The sequence below is a fragment of the Eptatretus burgeri genome, chromosome 6 (assembly GCF_056783735.1).
Source record: "Eptatretus burgeri isolate ZD-2024b chromosome 6, Ebu_testis_v1, whole genome shotgun sequence".
NCBI lineage: Eukaryota > Metazoa > Chordata > Myxini > Myxiniformes > Myxinidae > Eptatretus > Eptatretus burgeri.
This window is the reverse complement of record NC_140966.1, coordinates 26,925,156-26,943,324: the sequence shown is the minus strand read 5'-3', so window position 1 is coordinate 26,943,324 and position 18,169 is coordinate 26,925,156. Positions and strand designations below refer to the sequence as shown.

Here is an 18,169-nt window from a genome sequence, read left to right as displayed (position 1 = left end):
AGAGAGTTCTATAACAAGACATTTATGAATTTTCTAAAAAATAACTATTACATTATACAGAACCTTTAATGAAGGGAAGGCAGTTGTTGTTGAACGTTTTAATCGTACCTTAAAAGAGAGACTATATAAAAAATTCACACACTCGGTTCACAACAATGGTCATCTTTTATTCAGGATATTGTGGATAAGTATAATGACACGATTCACACGTCAACAAATATGAAACCATCAGAAACATTTACAAAATTAAAATATGAAAAAGAGATTAATGTCAGAAAACCTAAGTTCAAAGTTGGTGATATCGTAAGAATATATAGGTGGAAATCTCATTTTGAAAAGGGTTATATTAAACGATGGACGAACGAGCTTTTTAAAATTGTTGATGTAATAGATACGGTTCCTTGGACTTATAAGATATATGATTTGGAAGGGGAAGAGATTTTAGGTTCATTTTATTCACAGGAATTACAAAAGACAAAGAGGAATTTAAATTTTTTGACTCCGCCCCTTTTTGACTCCGCCCACACAAAACCCACCCACATAAACCCCACCCCACACAAGCTCCACACAAACCCCACCCCACACAAACCCCACCCCACACAAACCCCACCCCACACAAACCCCCCACAAGCTCCACACAAAAACTCCACACACACAAACCCCTCACAAGCTCCACCCATATTCATCATATTCACATAATTAGTGATTAGTTAATTAGTTCCCCACACACAACATGTTTATTTAATTAAAAAATTATCCACCCATCCACACAAGCTCCACTCATCCACCCATCCATCCATCTCTCCACCCATCCATTTATCCACACAAACCTCATCCACATTCACCCCTCCCACATAAACCCTGCCCACATAAACCCTGCCCACATAAACCCTGCCCACATAAACCCTGCCCACATAAGCCCCACCGAAGCTCCGCCCACATAAACCCTGCCCACATAAACCCTGCCCACACAAGCCCCGCCCACACAAGCCCCACCCACATAAACGTCCTCCCACAAGCCCCGCCCACACAAGCCACGCCCACACAAGCCCCGCCCACATAAACCCCACCCACACAAGCCCCACCCCCCTCATCCCCCCTGTGCGCCCCCACCTTTGACCCACCACATCCCTCATCCCACCCCCACCCTTCCCCACACACACACATGGGGAGGGGAGGGGTGGGATGAGGGGTGATGGGTGGTTGGGGGAGCGCACCTACCCCCCCCACCCCCTCCCTCCCTTTCCTTCATGTCTTAATCCTTTTTTTGAAATTCAAAATCAAGTAATTGTAAACAAAACAAATATAATTAATCAAAATTGCAAATATTAAATATTCATTTGCGAGAATGTATAATCTTTCCCAGCAATCTTCTTCAGATGTCTTGTGATTTCGAAACTCAGACACCATATTGTTTTGAAACAAAAAGTGGATAATAATTAGGTTTTATAAAGATAATTACATGGTAATATGAGTAAGCCTGTTGTTGGTTCTAAGTTCAAGCCTCGTTGACCACTGAATTAACACACCAGGAGGCCGACTCAGCCTGTCATCCTTCCAAGGCCAATAAAATGAATTCCAGTGTACTGGTAAAACCGCGTCCAAACTAATGATGCAACCAACATAAGACGACATTCCAAAGAGAGAGTGATATTAATAAAAGAATAAATAAAAAGAGGGTCACGACTGGATTGTCCGTCCGGTGGGCGACGTGCCGCGATTCGAGTTACGTGGCCGTTCGCACGCCGGCGGGCGCGAATCCGCAACAATATATGTATATATATATATATATATATATATATGTATATATATATATATATATATATATATATATATATATATATATATATATATACATACATACATACATACATACATACATACATACATACATACATACATACATACATACATACATACATATATATATATATATATATATATATATATATATATATATATATATATACATACATACATACATACATACATACATACATATATATATATATATATATATATATATATATATATATATATATATATATATATATATATATATATATATATATATATATACATACATATATATATATATATATATATATATATATATATATATATATATATATATATATATATATATATATATATATATATACATACATATATATATATATATATATATATATATATATATATATATATATATATATATATATATATTGTTACGAATTTGGAATTCAAATGCACACAACATACAGGTTCCCTGAGTCAGCTATGTCGATAAGTGCATGTTCCCTAGATAGCTCACCTTCCATTGTTTAAATGTTTTGAAATCGATTTAATAGTTAGGGAGCGAACAATGGAGACGTCCCTCCCCCTCTTCTGCGAAGAGGAAGAAGAACCCTGCCATCCCGTGACGTCAACAACTCCCTCCCACCCGTGGTTGAGCGGGGGGTGGGTCACGAGGACATGAGTCACGCCGGGTGCGGGGGAGGGTGTGGGAAGGAGAAATGGGAGATCCTTTCTTTGTTCGTGTGGGAGTCCCGTGGTAGGGCTGAGTTCGTGGGAGTCCCGTGGCAGAGTTTGTGAAGAGTCCCGTGTGCAGAGTTCGTGTGCTGAGTCCCGTGGGAGGAGTAAGCTTTTTTGCTTCGGAGAGAGCAGTCGTTCAGCAGGCCATCGGATCCTGCTTGGCTTGAGGCCTTCGGAAGCTTTTTGCTTCGGCTGGCTCAGTGAGCTTCGGCTGCTGCTTTGTTTTGGAAGGAACTTGAGCCAGTTGTTCGGCTCGAGCTGCGAGTGGAGGCTTCTTCCTCTTCTTCCTCTCTTTCCTCTTCCTTTTGGTTCGTGGAGCTTTTTGTTCTCCATTTTGTTTCCCGGCTTGGTGCGACGCATCGGCCTCTTCTTGGAGTTGGATCCTCGGGGAAGCGATGATCGACAGGAAGGATCGGCGCCTCGTCTCACTGGCACGTGTTGAGAAGCACGGGAGGATTCGCGGGAGCTCGGGAAGGATCGTGGCGATTGGATCCAGCTCGCTCTCGCTGGAGCCCGAGTCCGGACAAGTTGAAGACCACACGAGGTGGAAAGGTTCGAGTCAAGCTCTGAGTTTCAGCTCACCTGTTCTCCGAGCTGGAGCTCGTGATTCAAGGCCTCAGCCACCATTTCGTGTGTGTGTGTGTGTGTGTGTGTGTGTGTGTGTGTGTGTGTGTGTGTGTGTGTGTGTGTGTGTGTGTGTGTGTGTGTGTGTGTGTGTGTGTGTGCGCGCGCGCGTCCGTGGGCCCGTCTAATAAGTAGGAGCTGCTGTTAAATGTAAATGACTGTACATAATAAGTAGACGATTGTAGTTCTTTTGTCATGCTTTTGTTGCTCGTATAAATGCATACGTGTTTTGCCTTATTTAATTGCATACGTGTTTCATTATAATAAATGTCCTTGTGTGAATGTAAACCTGCTCGTTGCGTCCATTCCCTCATTGACTGAACATTTCGTGTGTTTTGGGTGTTAGAAAGCTGTTGGTTTGCCGTAATAGGAGGACATTTGGACCGACGGTTCTCGGCGATTACGCCGCTCAGAATCACGCACGGACAGGCTCGCCTCGGCGGTTTGTTCCGTACGAGTTCCGTCGAGGGTGGAATACCCCGGTAGTTGGATCACGTGGGTATTTAGGTAAATTGAAGTTGGCAATCGACCCTACCCCACGTGGTCTGTCCATTGGCGTATTTCGGTTCTTATACAAGGACCCGTCGTCCTCGGACTTATCCGGGCGACGATCTGGTAATTCCGGGCGATCGAGTCGATGCGGCCCCCCCACTGTTCCATTGAGGGTCGTGCTCGTGGCGACTCGCTGGCAGGAAACCACAACAATATATATATATATATATATATATATATATATATATATATATATATATATATATATATATATATATATATATATATATATATATATATATATATATCAATGGTGAAGAATCCTTAAAAAAATTCTCGTCGTAAGATCAGGATCGGGATCGTCACCAAAATCGAATCAATTTGTCATGGTCACACACCCAAGCTATCCACTAAGTTTCATTCGAATCCGTCCACAACCGTTTGAGACATCCTGCACTGTACACAAACAAATAGACAAACAGACAGAAAGGGGTGAAAACATAACCGCCTTCACCTTCAGTGGCAGAGGTCGAGACAGTCCAATTGAGATAATTTATCAAATATTGATGATCAAGTTTAACAAACTTCCACAGCTGAGCTATTTTTGTAGGAATAACGTCTTATTGCCAAAACCAAAGATACAGCACATTATCACGATAATAACCCGACATTTCAGTCCCTTAAATAATATGACACTAGCATGGAGATTGGGTCATGAGTTTCATTGTCATTCAACAACAAATCCTTGGTCAAAATGTTAATTTCCTTTTTAATCGTCGAGGGGTTGTTTTGACTTTACAACACATTGAACCAGACTTTGAATTACAATTTGAACCAGACCAGCATGTTGCCCATGCCCACACGGGTTTCTAAACGGGGTAGGGATGGAAGCTCCTATTCTGTTATATGGTTTACAATCCTCTCATTTCAAATATCTGTCACATCACAGTGACAGGCGTGTTGATTATATCCATGCCTTTTCAATAAATAACTCCATTGCTCTATCTGTCATGTCACAGTTGTGGTGGAGTCTGCGGGCCTACGGGGAAGGGCATGGTGGTGTGGGAGTGGTCGGAGTGGTCATCGTATCTGCAAGGGATATAAGGTGTGCGCGCCGCCTGAGGCGTCGTAGGAATGCAGTAGTCGAACGCGGCTTGTGCGTGTGCGTACGGAATAAAGGAGAGCCGCGGGCAGAGTACGCTCGCGCTTGTGGCAACCCAGCCCGGCTCGACTGTTCCTCCGCTCGTGTCTGCCTGCTAAGCATCTCCCATTCAGTACATTACAGTTGGCTGACGAGGATCTTCGGAGGGCGGCCAGTAACCCGGGCGGTTCCAAGCTACGGAGCCAAGGGTCTCACCAGCACGAGCATGGCAGAAGGTCGGGGCACGGCACACGGACGCGTACCCGTGTTCGGGGGAGATGAGTTCGAGTTGTTTTCTGAACAGTTAGATTGCTACTTTCGGGCGAATGATGTAGAGGATGAAGAGAAACGCAAGGCGATCTTGCTCGCCTCGCTATCAACGGAGCACTACCGACTGCTGAGTGATTTGGTGGCTCCAAATAGGCCCAGTGATGACGTGCTATCCTTTCAGGACATCGTGGCGAAAATGAAGACCCACTTGGCGCCAGAGAAGTCGTTACATCTCACGCGGTTCCAGTTCGATCATCTCGCTAAGGGTGGCGAGGAGCGCGTTGCGGACTTCGTAGCACGGGTAAAGCATTCGGCTGTGCTGTGCAAATTCACGACAGAGGAGCGTCCGGCACGGCTCAGAGATCGTTTTATTTCTGGTCTGCGAGACGCAAAGATGGTAGCAGCCATCCTGCGGTTGACCGACATCACATTCGACTCGGCGGTCGCGACTGCTTCGTCTGTCGAGCAGACACTCACGGATGTCCGGACCATTGCTGGCCAGGACGTAATGAGTAGCTCCAGCTGGGGCATGTCGGCTAATCCCGAGGTCCACGCGGTGACCGCACAAGTGCCGCAGGTCGTGCAGCCCGGAGTCCGAGCGATGGCTCAAGTGCCGCAGGTCGCACGCGCGCCTGGCGGTGCGGGACAAGGGGCACCGCAGCACGGTCGCACCGGGAGCGAAGGGGCTTTCCGGGGGTGCTGGGGGTGCGGGGGTCCGCACCTGCGACAGATGTGCCCGTATAAGAACACCGTGTGTTTGCATTGTCACAGGGTGGGACATTTGAAGCGTGTGTGTCGGATGGCGGGGGCCTCCGTTGGGGTCTTGGATGACGAGGTGCGGGAGGACCCCAGTGACCTGGAGATCGGCCTGCAACCGGGGCATGACGATGCCGGCGAGCCGGAGCAGGAGATGCAACCACGGTTGAGTCTGTTTTCCTTTGGTTCGGAGATGACGACGCCTTTCACGGTGGAGGTCGAAGTGAATGGCCAACCGACTGTGTTTTGCGTGGATACCGGGGCTGCAGTGTCGGTCATGGGTGAGCAGGCGGCTCGTGGTCTTCGCGGTATTTGCCTGGTCAAGACGGCCTTGTCGTTATACACGTACACCGGTGAAGCGATTGCACCGCTTGCGAGGGCCGACGTCTCAGTGCGCTACCGAGATCGACGCGCCCGGCTCTCGGTGTTCGTTGTACGAGGGGAGGGGCCCCCCCTTTTGGGTCGGGACTGGCTGGCGCACCTCGGACTGGATCTCCGGTTCGTACCTCCAGATGTGCCAGTGCTCTCTTCGAGGCCTTCGTCGAGTACCGAGGGCGAGGCTCTGGCGGCGGGGGCCGCGTCGATGCAGCGGGAGCGACCGTTCGTTGCTGCCTGCGGCGGTGAGGTGCGGTTCGGGAGCGGCGAGAGCCGTATCAGCTCTCGCGATGAGTTCCCGTGCTTCGCTCGCGATGAGTTCCCGCGCTTCGGCAGCATTCGTGAGGCAATGCGCGTCGGTGTTGTTCGGGCAGCGTCAACAGGTGGCGGTGAGCCCGTGGCGTTAAAGGGAGTCGCGAGTCACAACATCGAGTCGACAACCAAGAAACGGACTCGTGATGTGGGTTGTGGGTTGTTGTTCATGGCATATGTGTTTTTCCTTGCTCTAGTGATGCAGTTTAACGTTGTTGAAATAAATGCCAGCAGTTCTTGTGTGAAAGTGGATTTGGTGGAGATCAGTCAATGGGGTTGGTATTATGATCAATGTGAGGTGGGAGCAGTGGTGGCAAATAAAAAGGTTGGGTTGGCCTTCCATTGTCCCGGGCCGCAGGTAGTTGCTTTGTCATGTGCTGGGAGTTTATCAAAAGACCGCGCTGTACGGAAAAATGAGTTTGCAATGCTTCAAGTAATATTCGTAGTGATTTATAACGAGCCTATGATTGAAGTGTGGTTTAAATGGAATTGCGACCGTCTTGCTGCCGTGTGGGTCTCGGGGATCGACTCGAAGCCAAGACTGGTGCACTGGTCGGCATTACCCCCACCTCTGGTTGCGAGCGCAGCTCTCTGTGTTCGCTCAAGGCCGTTTAGACGGGCGTTGGCGTCTCAACTGATTGTGGTGCGTGAGTTGTTTTGGAGCATTAAGTGCGTGCAGCCAGCGGCGCTGTTCAGCGCCCCCGGCCAAGGTCGATCAGGGCTACCGCTGGCGCCACGGCTTCCAGACAGCGGGCTTCCGGCCTCGGAATGTTTATCTACGTCGGGTCTGCCTGGGGGGAGTGGGCCGGAGGCGTTTGATGGTGCCGGGGGAGGTTGGCTCGAAAGATCGCCACGACCTCGGCGAGGGCCATGTCAGCATGAGCCGCCTGGGGGCGTTTCCGCAGGGTAGGGCTGCTGTGTTTTTTTCGCCTTGCTGCTTCATATCGATAACACGGCCAGAGTTTGGGAGGTGCTGTGTCTTCGGAATCTGATCGGGGCGGCTCCATTAACCCACTTTCACGCATTATATGATGTGGTGTGCTGTTATACTTCGCTGGTTTCATTTTATTTCCATGATTATTATACCGAAGTCCTTCGTGTTCTTTATGCTTCTTTAATGGTGATCATTTAATAATCATAGTTTTAGGGGGGAGGAGTGTGGTGGAGTCTGCGGGCCTACGGGGAAGGGCATGGTGGTGTGGGAGTGGTCGGAGTGGTCATCGTATCTGCAAGGGATATAAGGTGTGCGCGCCGCCTGAGGCGTCGTAGGAATGCAGTAGTCGAACGCGGCTTGTGCGTGTGCGTACGGAATAAAGGAGAGCCGCGGGCAGAGTACGCCCGCGCTCGCGCTTGTGCAACCCAGCCCGGCTCGACTGTTCCTCCGCTCGTGTCTGCCTGCTAAGCATCTCCCATTCAGTACATTACAACAGTCACACTCACAGGCATGTTAATGCCATCCATGCCTTTTAATATTTTCAAAGACATTTTTCATGTAACAGACACATTTTTAACTGACATGTTATATATTTATATCTTTACATTTCTATTTATATATGTTGTGTAATTTACGTCATTCACACATTTGCTTTTAATTTCTAATGCTCTTTTGACAGCATTTCATGAAATACTCCATTGTCAGTGAAAAAAAAAAAAGACCTTTTTTCCCTTTTGAATTATCGGCAAAAATTCTAATTGTGTCTTCTGTCATCGAGTCAACAAGCTGGGAGCAACAATTCACATTTATTGTAATTTAAATGCTCTAATGGCGGCGAAGTACTCCATTTGAAACTGTTTGTTCGATCGATGTAGCTTTTTGATGCCTGGGATCCGTAATAAAAATTTGTTTGTGTCAAAGCCAGTGACCAATTGCAAATTAATCGTGGGATTATAATGTTAACCAGACTCTGTAGCGTCATGGTTCGAGTGTCCACTCTGATCAGTCTAGGAGGTCGGTGGGTTAAATTCCGTCCAAATTATACCGAAGACTTCAAAAATGGCACGTGCTGCTTCCTTGTTTGAACCTCAGTATTTAAAAGGATAGTGGATGGTGGACAGGCATCCATAGCACAGGCTTTGATGTACCAACTAGCCTCCTCCTGCCTTGATGTTCCCTTTTAGGGAACATGTATTCTATTATAATATTGTTTCCAGAATATAGTTGCATTACTGAGCTCTATACACAGAATCAAGTGGCCATAACAACAATGGCCAGCCAATAGTGGCTATCCACTTTCTTTCGACTCCTGAAAATACAAGATTAACCATTGAGCCAGGGAGCATGGTATGAATAATGCTTTAGAACAATGGGCTGCAGCTTTTGAGGGTTTATAATTGTGTACTTTTATTTTTTGGGAAAACAGACATGTATATGGGACAGGTGTATCAAAAAATGATTGCAACACTTGAGTAATGGAAAATGCCAAACTAAATGTCTCAAATCAGTGATAAAAGGTCTTGCCTTTACCCTTTACCTAAAAAATGGATCAGTTTGGATGTGCATAAGGTGGCATTGTGACAATTTTTAGATGAACTTCAAGTGGTCTGTGAAGGCAGTGGCGTTATGATGTCATAAAATGAGGGCATAAGTTCTGGTGGCAGCAACGAGCTCTGGTGCAGCAACGAGCTCTGCTCACAGCACATTCCATATATAAAGCTCAGAAACTACATATAAGTCTGATAGGATTGTGCAGAGGTAGCACACTTACCTTTGAGCTGTCTCATCTGGGTTCGATTTTTGGCCTGACTATAAATTGTCAGATTGATGCTTCACAAGTCAGACATTGCATCGCAAAGAACACCATCCATTGGATGGAAGTTAAGCATGGCGATTCGTCTGCGAGCATTACTTTGTGGAGTTAAGTTAAAGATCCCAGTGTCTTTTGCGAAGATGACACAAGTTATTGCCAGCATGTTGAGGAAATTCCAAATTCCTTCCCAAATCGGCTCCAGTTGAACAGCGAGCTTGACCAACCAGGTTGTGCATGATTTGAGCCAAACCTCCCCCTTGGCAGACCCCACCCACAACAATGAGTTTAATTTTGCCACTTAAATGAGGAGTCAAATTGAGCTGCATATGAATTTGATACTGAAAGCACATCCTTCTGAGTAATGTAGACTCTTACAGTGTGTAAAGTGTATGGTATGGGCTGGAAGCAGAAGGTTTTTCCACATGGCCCAGGCCCATCTCAGCCCCAATGGCTCGATAGCATATTTTATCATCAACAGATCTGAGCCCTCGCATGGTATATGAAGCCCCATTGCATGAGTATGATACAGCAACATCAAAAACATGGTTGGGGATGAAATATTATTGACAAACAATTTTAGTAATTCTTTCTTCCAAAGCGTATACCTTGGGGCCTCATGCCATTATATTTTCCCTTCATCAATAGGTGCCTTTCATACATAATCTTTTTGGAATTAATGTTATACTGGATAGCCATAATGATAAATATAAATAAATATTTCTCCACCCTTCTGGATAGTGTCATGTGAATTTCAACGTCTTCTCTGATTACTTGGATCTTTAACTATGTCAATGGACAAATGTTAGTTTATGATACTGTATTTCGTAACGAAAAAGCAACTCCAGCCAGGCCGAGCTTGGAAACGTGGGTTGACCTAGAGCAGCTCTGTGAACATTGCAAAGCAGCATAGGTGTCCACCGGACAACAAAACATGAGAATGGAGATTCGAACATGTAGACGGAATAGGAAAGAGCCATGCAAAAATCTTATGAAAATGACAAAGGCCATAACATTATGGTTTGCCCTTTGTTTCATGAGAATATCCAAAATGCATTGTTAAAAACAAAACATTTCTCCAACATACAATGGGTAAATGATGTGCAAAAGGATTTAAATAGTATTCACAATGAGGAATGTAAAGATGTTCAATAGAAAATGAAATCTCTTCTGAAGCAGTGCCAATAATTTTTTTTTAAACAAATCACGAAAGTAGCCTCTCATACGAAATGGAACAGATGTATGATAAAGGGCACCACTGGCAATGAAGAGGTCCTCGCTTACCAATGGAGTTCCACTAGCACTATACTACAAACCAAGCAAATCTTCATGACAAGCACCAAATTCAGTATTTATTCAAAAACAAAATTAACTTCCTTCTTGGAATCATTCATGAGGATCCAATTTGATCATGCACAGTACACTACATTGTTTTCAATGGTATGATGAATATAAAATGCCTAAGGCACACTGAGCAGCATTTACATGCATCACAGGCAGGACAATGGCATGAGGAGATGTAAATGTACTTTTGAAATGCTTGTTAACAATTCTCTTTTTTTTTTTAATTATCTCCACCACCGAAGGTGGATGGAGGTTATGTTTTCACCCCTGTCTGTCTGTCTGTCTGTCTGTTTGTTTGGCTCTGATCAGGATATCTCATAAAGTTGTGGACGGATTCGGACGACACTTGGTGGACAGGTTGGGTGTGTCACAATGACTAATCGATTAGATTTTGGTGAAGATCCGAATCCAATCTGGATACGAGAATTTTTTTTATTTTTCAAGTGATTCTTCACCATTGAGAAATGGGGCCAAAACGATATATAGCATGATATTTCAAAATGTTGTGGATAAATTATGACAAAACATGGTGGATGAGTTGGGTACGTGATCAGAACAAACTGATTCGATTTTGGTTAAGGTTCGGATTCAGATCTGGCCTATCAGTGAGATACAAAATGCAAACTGTTCAACCTGGCAGAGGTACGTGCTCCACCGGGTGCCATTGTCGTATAAGCTCTATTTTTGGGCTTTTTATATTGTCCTGAGATGAGCAATACATGCATTGGCTTTTCAGAAAATGAAGGAATGTAGCTCCATGAAACACAGATATTGTCTGGTATCACAGTGGGTCAGCTGAGTTGGTTTTCCTATCTGAACATATAACCCATGATGATAATATAATCCCAGGTTCAAACCCCTGCACATAATACATATAGTGATTTGTCTAATGGTTAGTAATGTCCTTGTTATTCCTGTAAAATATTACGACTGCCTCCTGATATCATTGTCCAGCACATGACTGAGGTACAAGCTCCAGTGCCTTGGACAACCTCAACTAAAATGTAATTGAAAATGTTTTTTTTTTTTAAAGGTCATCATTATCAGGAGGTGTAAAATAAAATCAAGCTCTAATTTAGGGGATTAATACTGCAGAACTATCAAAAATCATGTTGTGCATGTCATAAAGCTGCTTTATGTATACATGTTTTATAAATCATTTAAAATACCCTCTCTCTCTCTCTCCCTCTCTCCCCCTCTTTCTCCCTCCCTCCCCCTCGCTTTTCTATTTTCACATCGTATTACCGTACAGGATGGACAATCACGGACTGTGCGTCAGTTCCAGTTTATAGACTGGCCGGAGCAGGGCACACCTCGTACAGGAGAAGGTTTCATTGACTTTATTGGTCAGGTGCATAAGACCAAGGAACAGTTTGGCCAGGATGGGCCGATAGCAGTGCACTGCAGGTAGGTATCCTATGGTGTCACTTCAATTGTTGATGATTCACTGCTGTGAGTGCAATGACCCTTGCAGAAGTTTCATGCATTCTTTTCATTTGTTGGGTCATCACAATAATTTTGCGCACAGCACGCGCTTTCTGGTTTGAATCATTTCTGGGAGTGCAGCTGTGCTGCTGATGAAGTTCCCCCTTGTAGGTTAACACAAGAATTTGGAATTTGTTCAGTGTACCTGTGCATACTCACCTACTCTTCTTGAAAGACACCATAGCATATTTTCTATTAAACAACTAATACCAGCAGACGGGACACCCTGTTTTAAATGTCCATCCGATGGACGGCACACATCTTGATGTCTCACTCTGCATGTGAAACACCAGGATGACAGTTTATAGCTGGGTTGACATTCAAACCCAGGCTAGACAGCTCAAAAGCCAGCGCACATACATCTGGACTATCCTGCCAGCCAGCTGTTTATTTATTGGGTAAATTTAATGAAGGACCTGCATGAGGAAGTAAAATACAAAGCCAGAAAAAAATGAAGGATAGTTACGCACCTGCTTTTTGATGCAAATTTTTAATGCACGAGTTGTTTTCGTATATATTAAAAAAAAAAAGAGTTCACAGTTGGGGACATTTATAAATAGCAACCCATTTCATTCCCGCTATATCAGTCCCACCAGTCTTTAGCCTGACTTCAATTTTTGCATCAGGAGCCATAAAGAAGCACATGACATGCCATACGCAGTGTAATGGAGGTAGTGTATGTTTGCTATGGTATTGTCCTCTATTGCTCACAATTAACATTACTGAAAGCTATAAAGCATTACCATTCCCTTACTTCAGCTGGCATGATTCACAGGTAAACGTGGATGCAGTTTTCTAGACACGTACATACATAATTGAATGACATGTACTAAATGGCGTGTTCATGAAGTGTACTCAGTAATCTGCAATGCTTGAAGAAAGGATCTTGGAGTTTAAAGGTGTTTGTTTCCTCCACAACAGCACAGGTGTGGGTCGGACAGGTGTGTTTGTGGCGCTCAGCGTGGTGCTTGAGCGGATGCGATATGAGGGCATGTTCGACCTGTTTCAGACTGTAAAGATGATACGCACTCAGCGACCTGCACTCGTGCAGATAGAGGTATGCATGAATACGTTTTCAGTTGCTTTTTGTTCAATACAACCCATTGCAAACCTAAATGAAATGCTTCCTGTCTAATTTTTATGTAGCGAGGTTATCTTTTAATTTGATTAACGCATTTGTGTGGTTATCATTCACATGTTTGTCCTGTTTTATTTTTAGGTTTGTTTGTTTGTTTGTTTATTTTCCCACTAAAGCACATACATCACTTTTCGATCTTTTCTTTAAACAGCTTCGGTTGCGTAATGGTTAGAGCATCCGCACTGAGATGTCTGCAGATTCTGGGAGGTCAGTTGTTTGAACCCCGGCTAAGTCATACCAAACACTTTAAAAATGGTGCATGCTGCTTCCTTACTCGACACCCAGTATTTAAAAAGGATAGGTCACGGACAAACAACCACAGGTTGTCAATAATTGTGCAGGCTTTGATGTGCCTAATGGCCTCCTCCTGCTCTGAAGTCAGGGAACCCATTATTGGTAGTAGCAGTCAGATGTATGATTTTAGTGTACTCACCAGTGAGGAAGGTGCATCCTTGAGAGCCTCGGTGGCGTTTGTGGCGCTGTGGCCAGCGTTTCTCTCTACGCTGTCTCTGATGACTCACCAACAAGCGATGAAACCAGTCCAGCAGCTGAGGGGTGCATATAACATTTGGATTCACATATATGTGTTACTTATGGAAGTCTGCAGCTGTAGAGGAACCATGGTCAGGTTTGAAACAGCAAAGGGCTTACCTTGTTTACTTTATGCAGCTTTCTTTTGCTGGAAGAACACGGGGTTCATTTGTTTCAATCCCAGCCACCTCGGGTAATTGATTAGGTGAAAGCTAAGTGGTTATTCCCTCCAAATACAGGTGAGAAACATGAATGGGTCTTGTTACCTCTGCCACCGAAAGTGAAGGAGGTTATGTTTTCATCCCTTTCTGTCTGTGTGCAGGATATCTCAAAAAGTTGTGTACAGGTTAGGAGTGTGACAGAGACAAACTGATGAGATTTTTAAAAGTGATTCTTCACCATTGAGCGATCAGGCTAAACCGATATATAACACGATATCTCAAAAACTTGTGGACGGATTCGGATGAAACTTGGTGGACAGGTTGGGTGTGTGACAAGGAAGAATTGATTCAATTTTGGTGAAGATCCGAATCCAGATCTGGATATGCAAAATTTTTAATTTTCAAAGTGATTCTTCACCACTGAGAGAGAGGGCCAAAAATGATATCTCAAAAATGTATTGGGTCCGATATGTTCTTGTGAATCAGGCATTGCATGGCGGAGGTACGTGCTCCACCAAGTGCCCTTCGAGTTATTTATATGTTAACTGTGATTGGCAATGCATGTGGACCATGCTTGAGAGCCTCATTGGTGCGCATTTATGTCTACGCTGTTGCTGATGATTCACCAACAAGTAATGAAACCAGTCCAGTGGCTGAGGGCTTTATGTAGCATTGTGATTCTCATGGATGTCCTCATTGGGAATGTCATTTCATTTTGGTTTATTAAGAACTTAACACTGGACAAGGCAGTCTGAAGATTGATATTTGTCAAGTTTACAATAATAACACAAACTTACAAATATATGTACATATATAGAAAGAATAATAATCATATAAAATTGCATGAATATGTATATTATGAATTAGTGCTGTGATGACATTGCTGCGTCACTTCCACTTGGAATATTAATATTATGCATTACTTCCACATGTGGCTTGGAATATTATGCATTAAAGTAAATATGTAGAATGAAAATGCAAATTAGCCAGAAAGCAGAAATGGAGACATTTTAAATTACAACAAAAGGTGTCCAAGCTCGGAGTCCCCACGGCTCAAAGCTCACTCAGCCAGGGCACACGGAGCATTGGCATCAGCGACGAGATCACTTAACCATGTCCTCAAATGGCAAGCATGGCCTGCGAACTCCCAGGGTGCACAGAGCGAGCACTGCTGCGGTCCATGTGCCCAGGCGCCGCAAACGGGCTGCAAGAATGGACCTGCACACAGAGTAGCAGGACCTACTGGCCCAGAAACCAGGACCATGCGCCCCCGCACATCAACACGAGACCGAGTGCGTCCCTCTCCAGCATCCGGAGCACTTTGTTCGCCCCAACAGCGAGCGAGCTCTGAGTGCTGCTGTGTGAACTACACCTACTTGGCCAGTCTTCCCCTTGGGCCTCACTGGTGACCTTGGGTCATCGTACCGGCGTCCTCCCTCCGTGACCACACCCGAATCCACCACTCCCACCAGTCGGACTGTCCCCGACAGTGATGCCATGGTCAAGGCCACATTCAACAGATTGGTCACAGCTTTGGCGATAAATACGGAGAGACTCAGGCCACGTGGCTTGGAATGGCTCATCAAGTAAGGTGCGTGCTGAGGCACAGCCGTGTCCTTGACAGGAGGCCATGACAAAGCATCTCACATGCAGCGACGATGGAACAAACGCTGAAGTGGAAGTGACGCAGCAATGTCATCACAGTGCTTATCAGCAGCCGGCGTGCTGCAAATTATCATGGTGCTAATCAGTTGCCGATGTCTGCAGCTGTTGAGGAACCCGGGGAGAATTTGAAACAGCAAAGGGCTGACCTTGTAACTTTATGCAGATTTCTTTAATGCTGGGTTCCCACTATCACGATGCGCGGCACGATTGAAATCGTGGTAATCCTATCAGATCTTATCAGATCTTGAGGTCAGTCGTGGCAATCGTGTTAATCGTAGAAAAATTTTGAACGGTTCAAAATTTTTCTACGATCAACACGATCAATGTCAATCGGGATCATCGTATTGCATCGTAACAAAGCGCGACAGATCGCATCAAATCGTGCTTCCTAATCGTGGTGATCGGGATCGATCTTAGACAAGACAAACACCACGCTCTGTGGTGATAGTGGGAACAGCTTTCAGAGAAATTCCATGATCAGCTTCGAATGGCCAATCGTGGCGCTCGTAACGGATCGCACGACAGTGGGAACCTCGCATAAAGGGCTGACCTTGTAACTTTATGCAGATTTCTTTGGAAGATGACAATGGATAATATGTATGTATACGTATATATGTATACGTATATATGTATACGTATATATGTATATGTATATATATATATATATATATATATATATATGTATTGTTACGAACCTATAAACACCCGGCGTGCGAGTGACCGCGCTAACTAATAACGGCCGCTCGCCCACCGAACGGACAATTCAGTCGTGACTTTCTGGAACAACGCCAGAAACCAGTCACGGGTGGGTTTTTAATCCCACCACGGCCCAGTCCATATTCTACCCGCGCGCGACAGGGTCAATCGCCAAATATTGATATACCTAAGTATTCGCGCGGGTAACCTACCGAGGGTCCGTACCTCGGCGAAGGCCTGTTTGGACACAAACCGCTTAAGCGGTTCGTTCCGTTCTAGGATAACCGAGCGGGTATTATCGCCAGACCTCGCCAGACCCGATTCTATTATCGGTATTCAAAAACCAACTAGTATTCCGAAAGCAAGATAGCAGTTCAATTGGGGGAAAACGACACGACGAACGGGGTACATTTAAGTAAGCACATTTATTATACACACGTACACAGTAATGCAATTGATGGGGAGGAGGGGGGAAGGAAGAAAAGGGAGAAGACACGAGCAAGGTAAAAACACAACAACCGACTCTGGTTTACCATGTACATTCACTTAACAGGTTTTACTTACAGACTTGGCGCCACATCATGCATTCAAAGAAAGACCCCAGGAAAAAGACCCCCTCAAAGACAAGGGAGTCAGACTGGGCCCGTGGGCTTTATAAGGTGGGGCCTTGGTGACCGAAAGGGCCCCACGAGACCGTTGCAGGTTACCTGCACCCTCGTGGTACCTTGATGGAGCGAGTCGCGACGTCCCGTCCCCACGGAAGCTAGCGTAGCCGCGGTTGCGCCCAGGCCTTGCCAAGCGGCAGGTGAGCTCTCTCCGGCTCTCCCCACACGCACGCGCAGGTTCGCCCGACACAGCAGCGCTGCGCCTCCAGCCCGCGTCTCCCTCGCGACACCCGGACGCCCACCGACCGACCGCTCCAAGCTCCTGACTCGGAGACGAGCCCAGATCTTCACGCAGCTCCGGTAGAAGCAGCCCAGGTCCTTCCGCGGCGTTCAGCGGCAGCGACAACTCCAGCGACGACAGAGACAGACTCAACAATGACCGAGAGACATCCAGCAACGCCCAAGAGAGAGACAGCAACGACCGAGAGACATCCAGCAAGGACCGAGAGACATCCAGCAATGACCCAGAGACATTCAGCAACGACCGAGAGACATCCAGCAACGCCCGAGAGACATCCAGCAACGCCCGAGAGACATCCAGCAACGCCCGAGAGACATCCAGCAACGCCCGAGAGACATCCAGCAACGCCCGAGAGACATCCAGCAACGCCCGAGAGACATCCAGCAACGCCCGAGAGACATCCAGCAACGCCCGAGAGACATCTAGCAACGCCCGAGAGACATCCAGCAACGCCCGAGAGACATCCAGCAACGCCCGAGAGACATCCAGCAACGCCCGAAAGACATCCAGCAACGCCCGAGAGACATCCAGCAACGCCCGAGAGAGAGAGACTCAGCAACGACCAAGAGAGACATCCAGCAACGCCCGAGAGAGAGAGAACGAACGCTCCGTGCGTCCTTTTTATTACCCCCGCTCTGCTCTCGCCCCGCCCTCCTTCCAGAACATGCGGGAATCTTCCAGAACATGCGAGAACCTTCTCGGAGGAAGCGTTTTCCCGCCAAATCGGGGACGCTCCCTCGCCGCTGCATTTGTCTTCTTCCACAGCAGGGTGGAATTCACCCTGGAGACGCCATTCGTCCGGGGAAGGGGGGGAATGGGGGCCGCCTGCTTTCCCTCGACGAAGGCCAGGGGTGGAAACTCGGTGGTGTAGTTATGTGGGTTGTGGGAAGCGGTTGTTGAGAGCGGTGGTGGTGGTAGTGGTTGGTGTGAAGCGGTTGGTCCAAAATAACGATAGCAAAGAAAAATGGCTACCTGAAGATTCACAGCCCTGTCC

The 18,169-nt window shown here is 46.1% G+C and overlaps 1 protein-coding gene across 7 annotated transcripts in view; it reads left to right on the top strand.

Moving 5' to 3' along the window:
* LOC147024432 (receptor-type tyrosine-protein phosphatase delta-like) overlaps nucleotides 1-18,169 on the top strand; it is an 881,646-nt gene that overhangs the window by 829,983 nt on the left and 33,494 nt on the right. For all 7 annotated transcript variants that reach the window (XM_085884376.1, XM_085884379.1, XM_085884375.1 and 4 more), the window contains 2 exons: nucleotides 11,846-12,000; nucleotides 13,000-13,135. In XM_085884376.1, coding sequence (XP_085740502.1) covers nucleotides 11,846-12,000; nucleotides 13,000-13,135 — 291 coding nt within the window. The remainder of the gene's footprint in view (nucleotides 1-11,845; nucleotides 12,001-12,999; nucleotides 13,136-18,169) is intronic.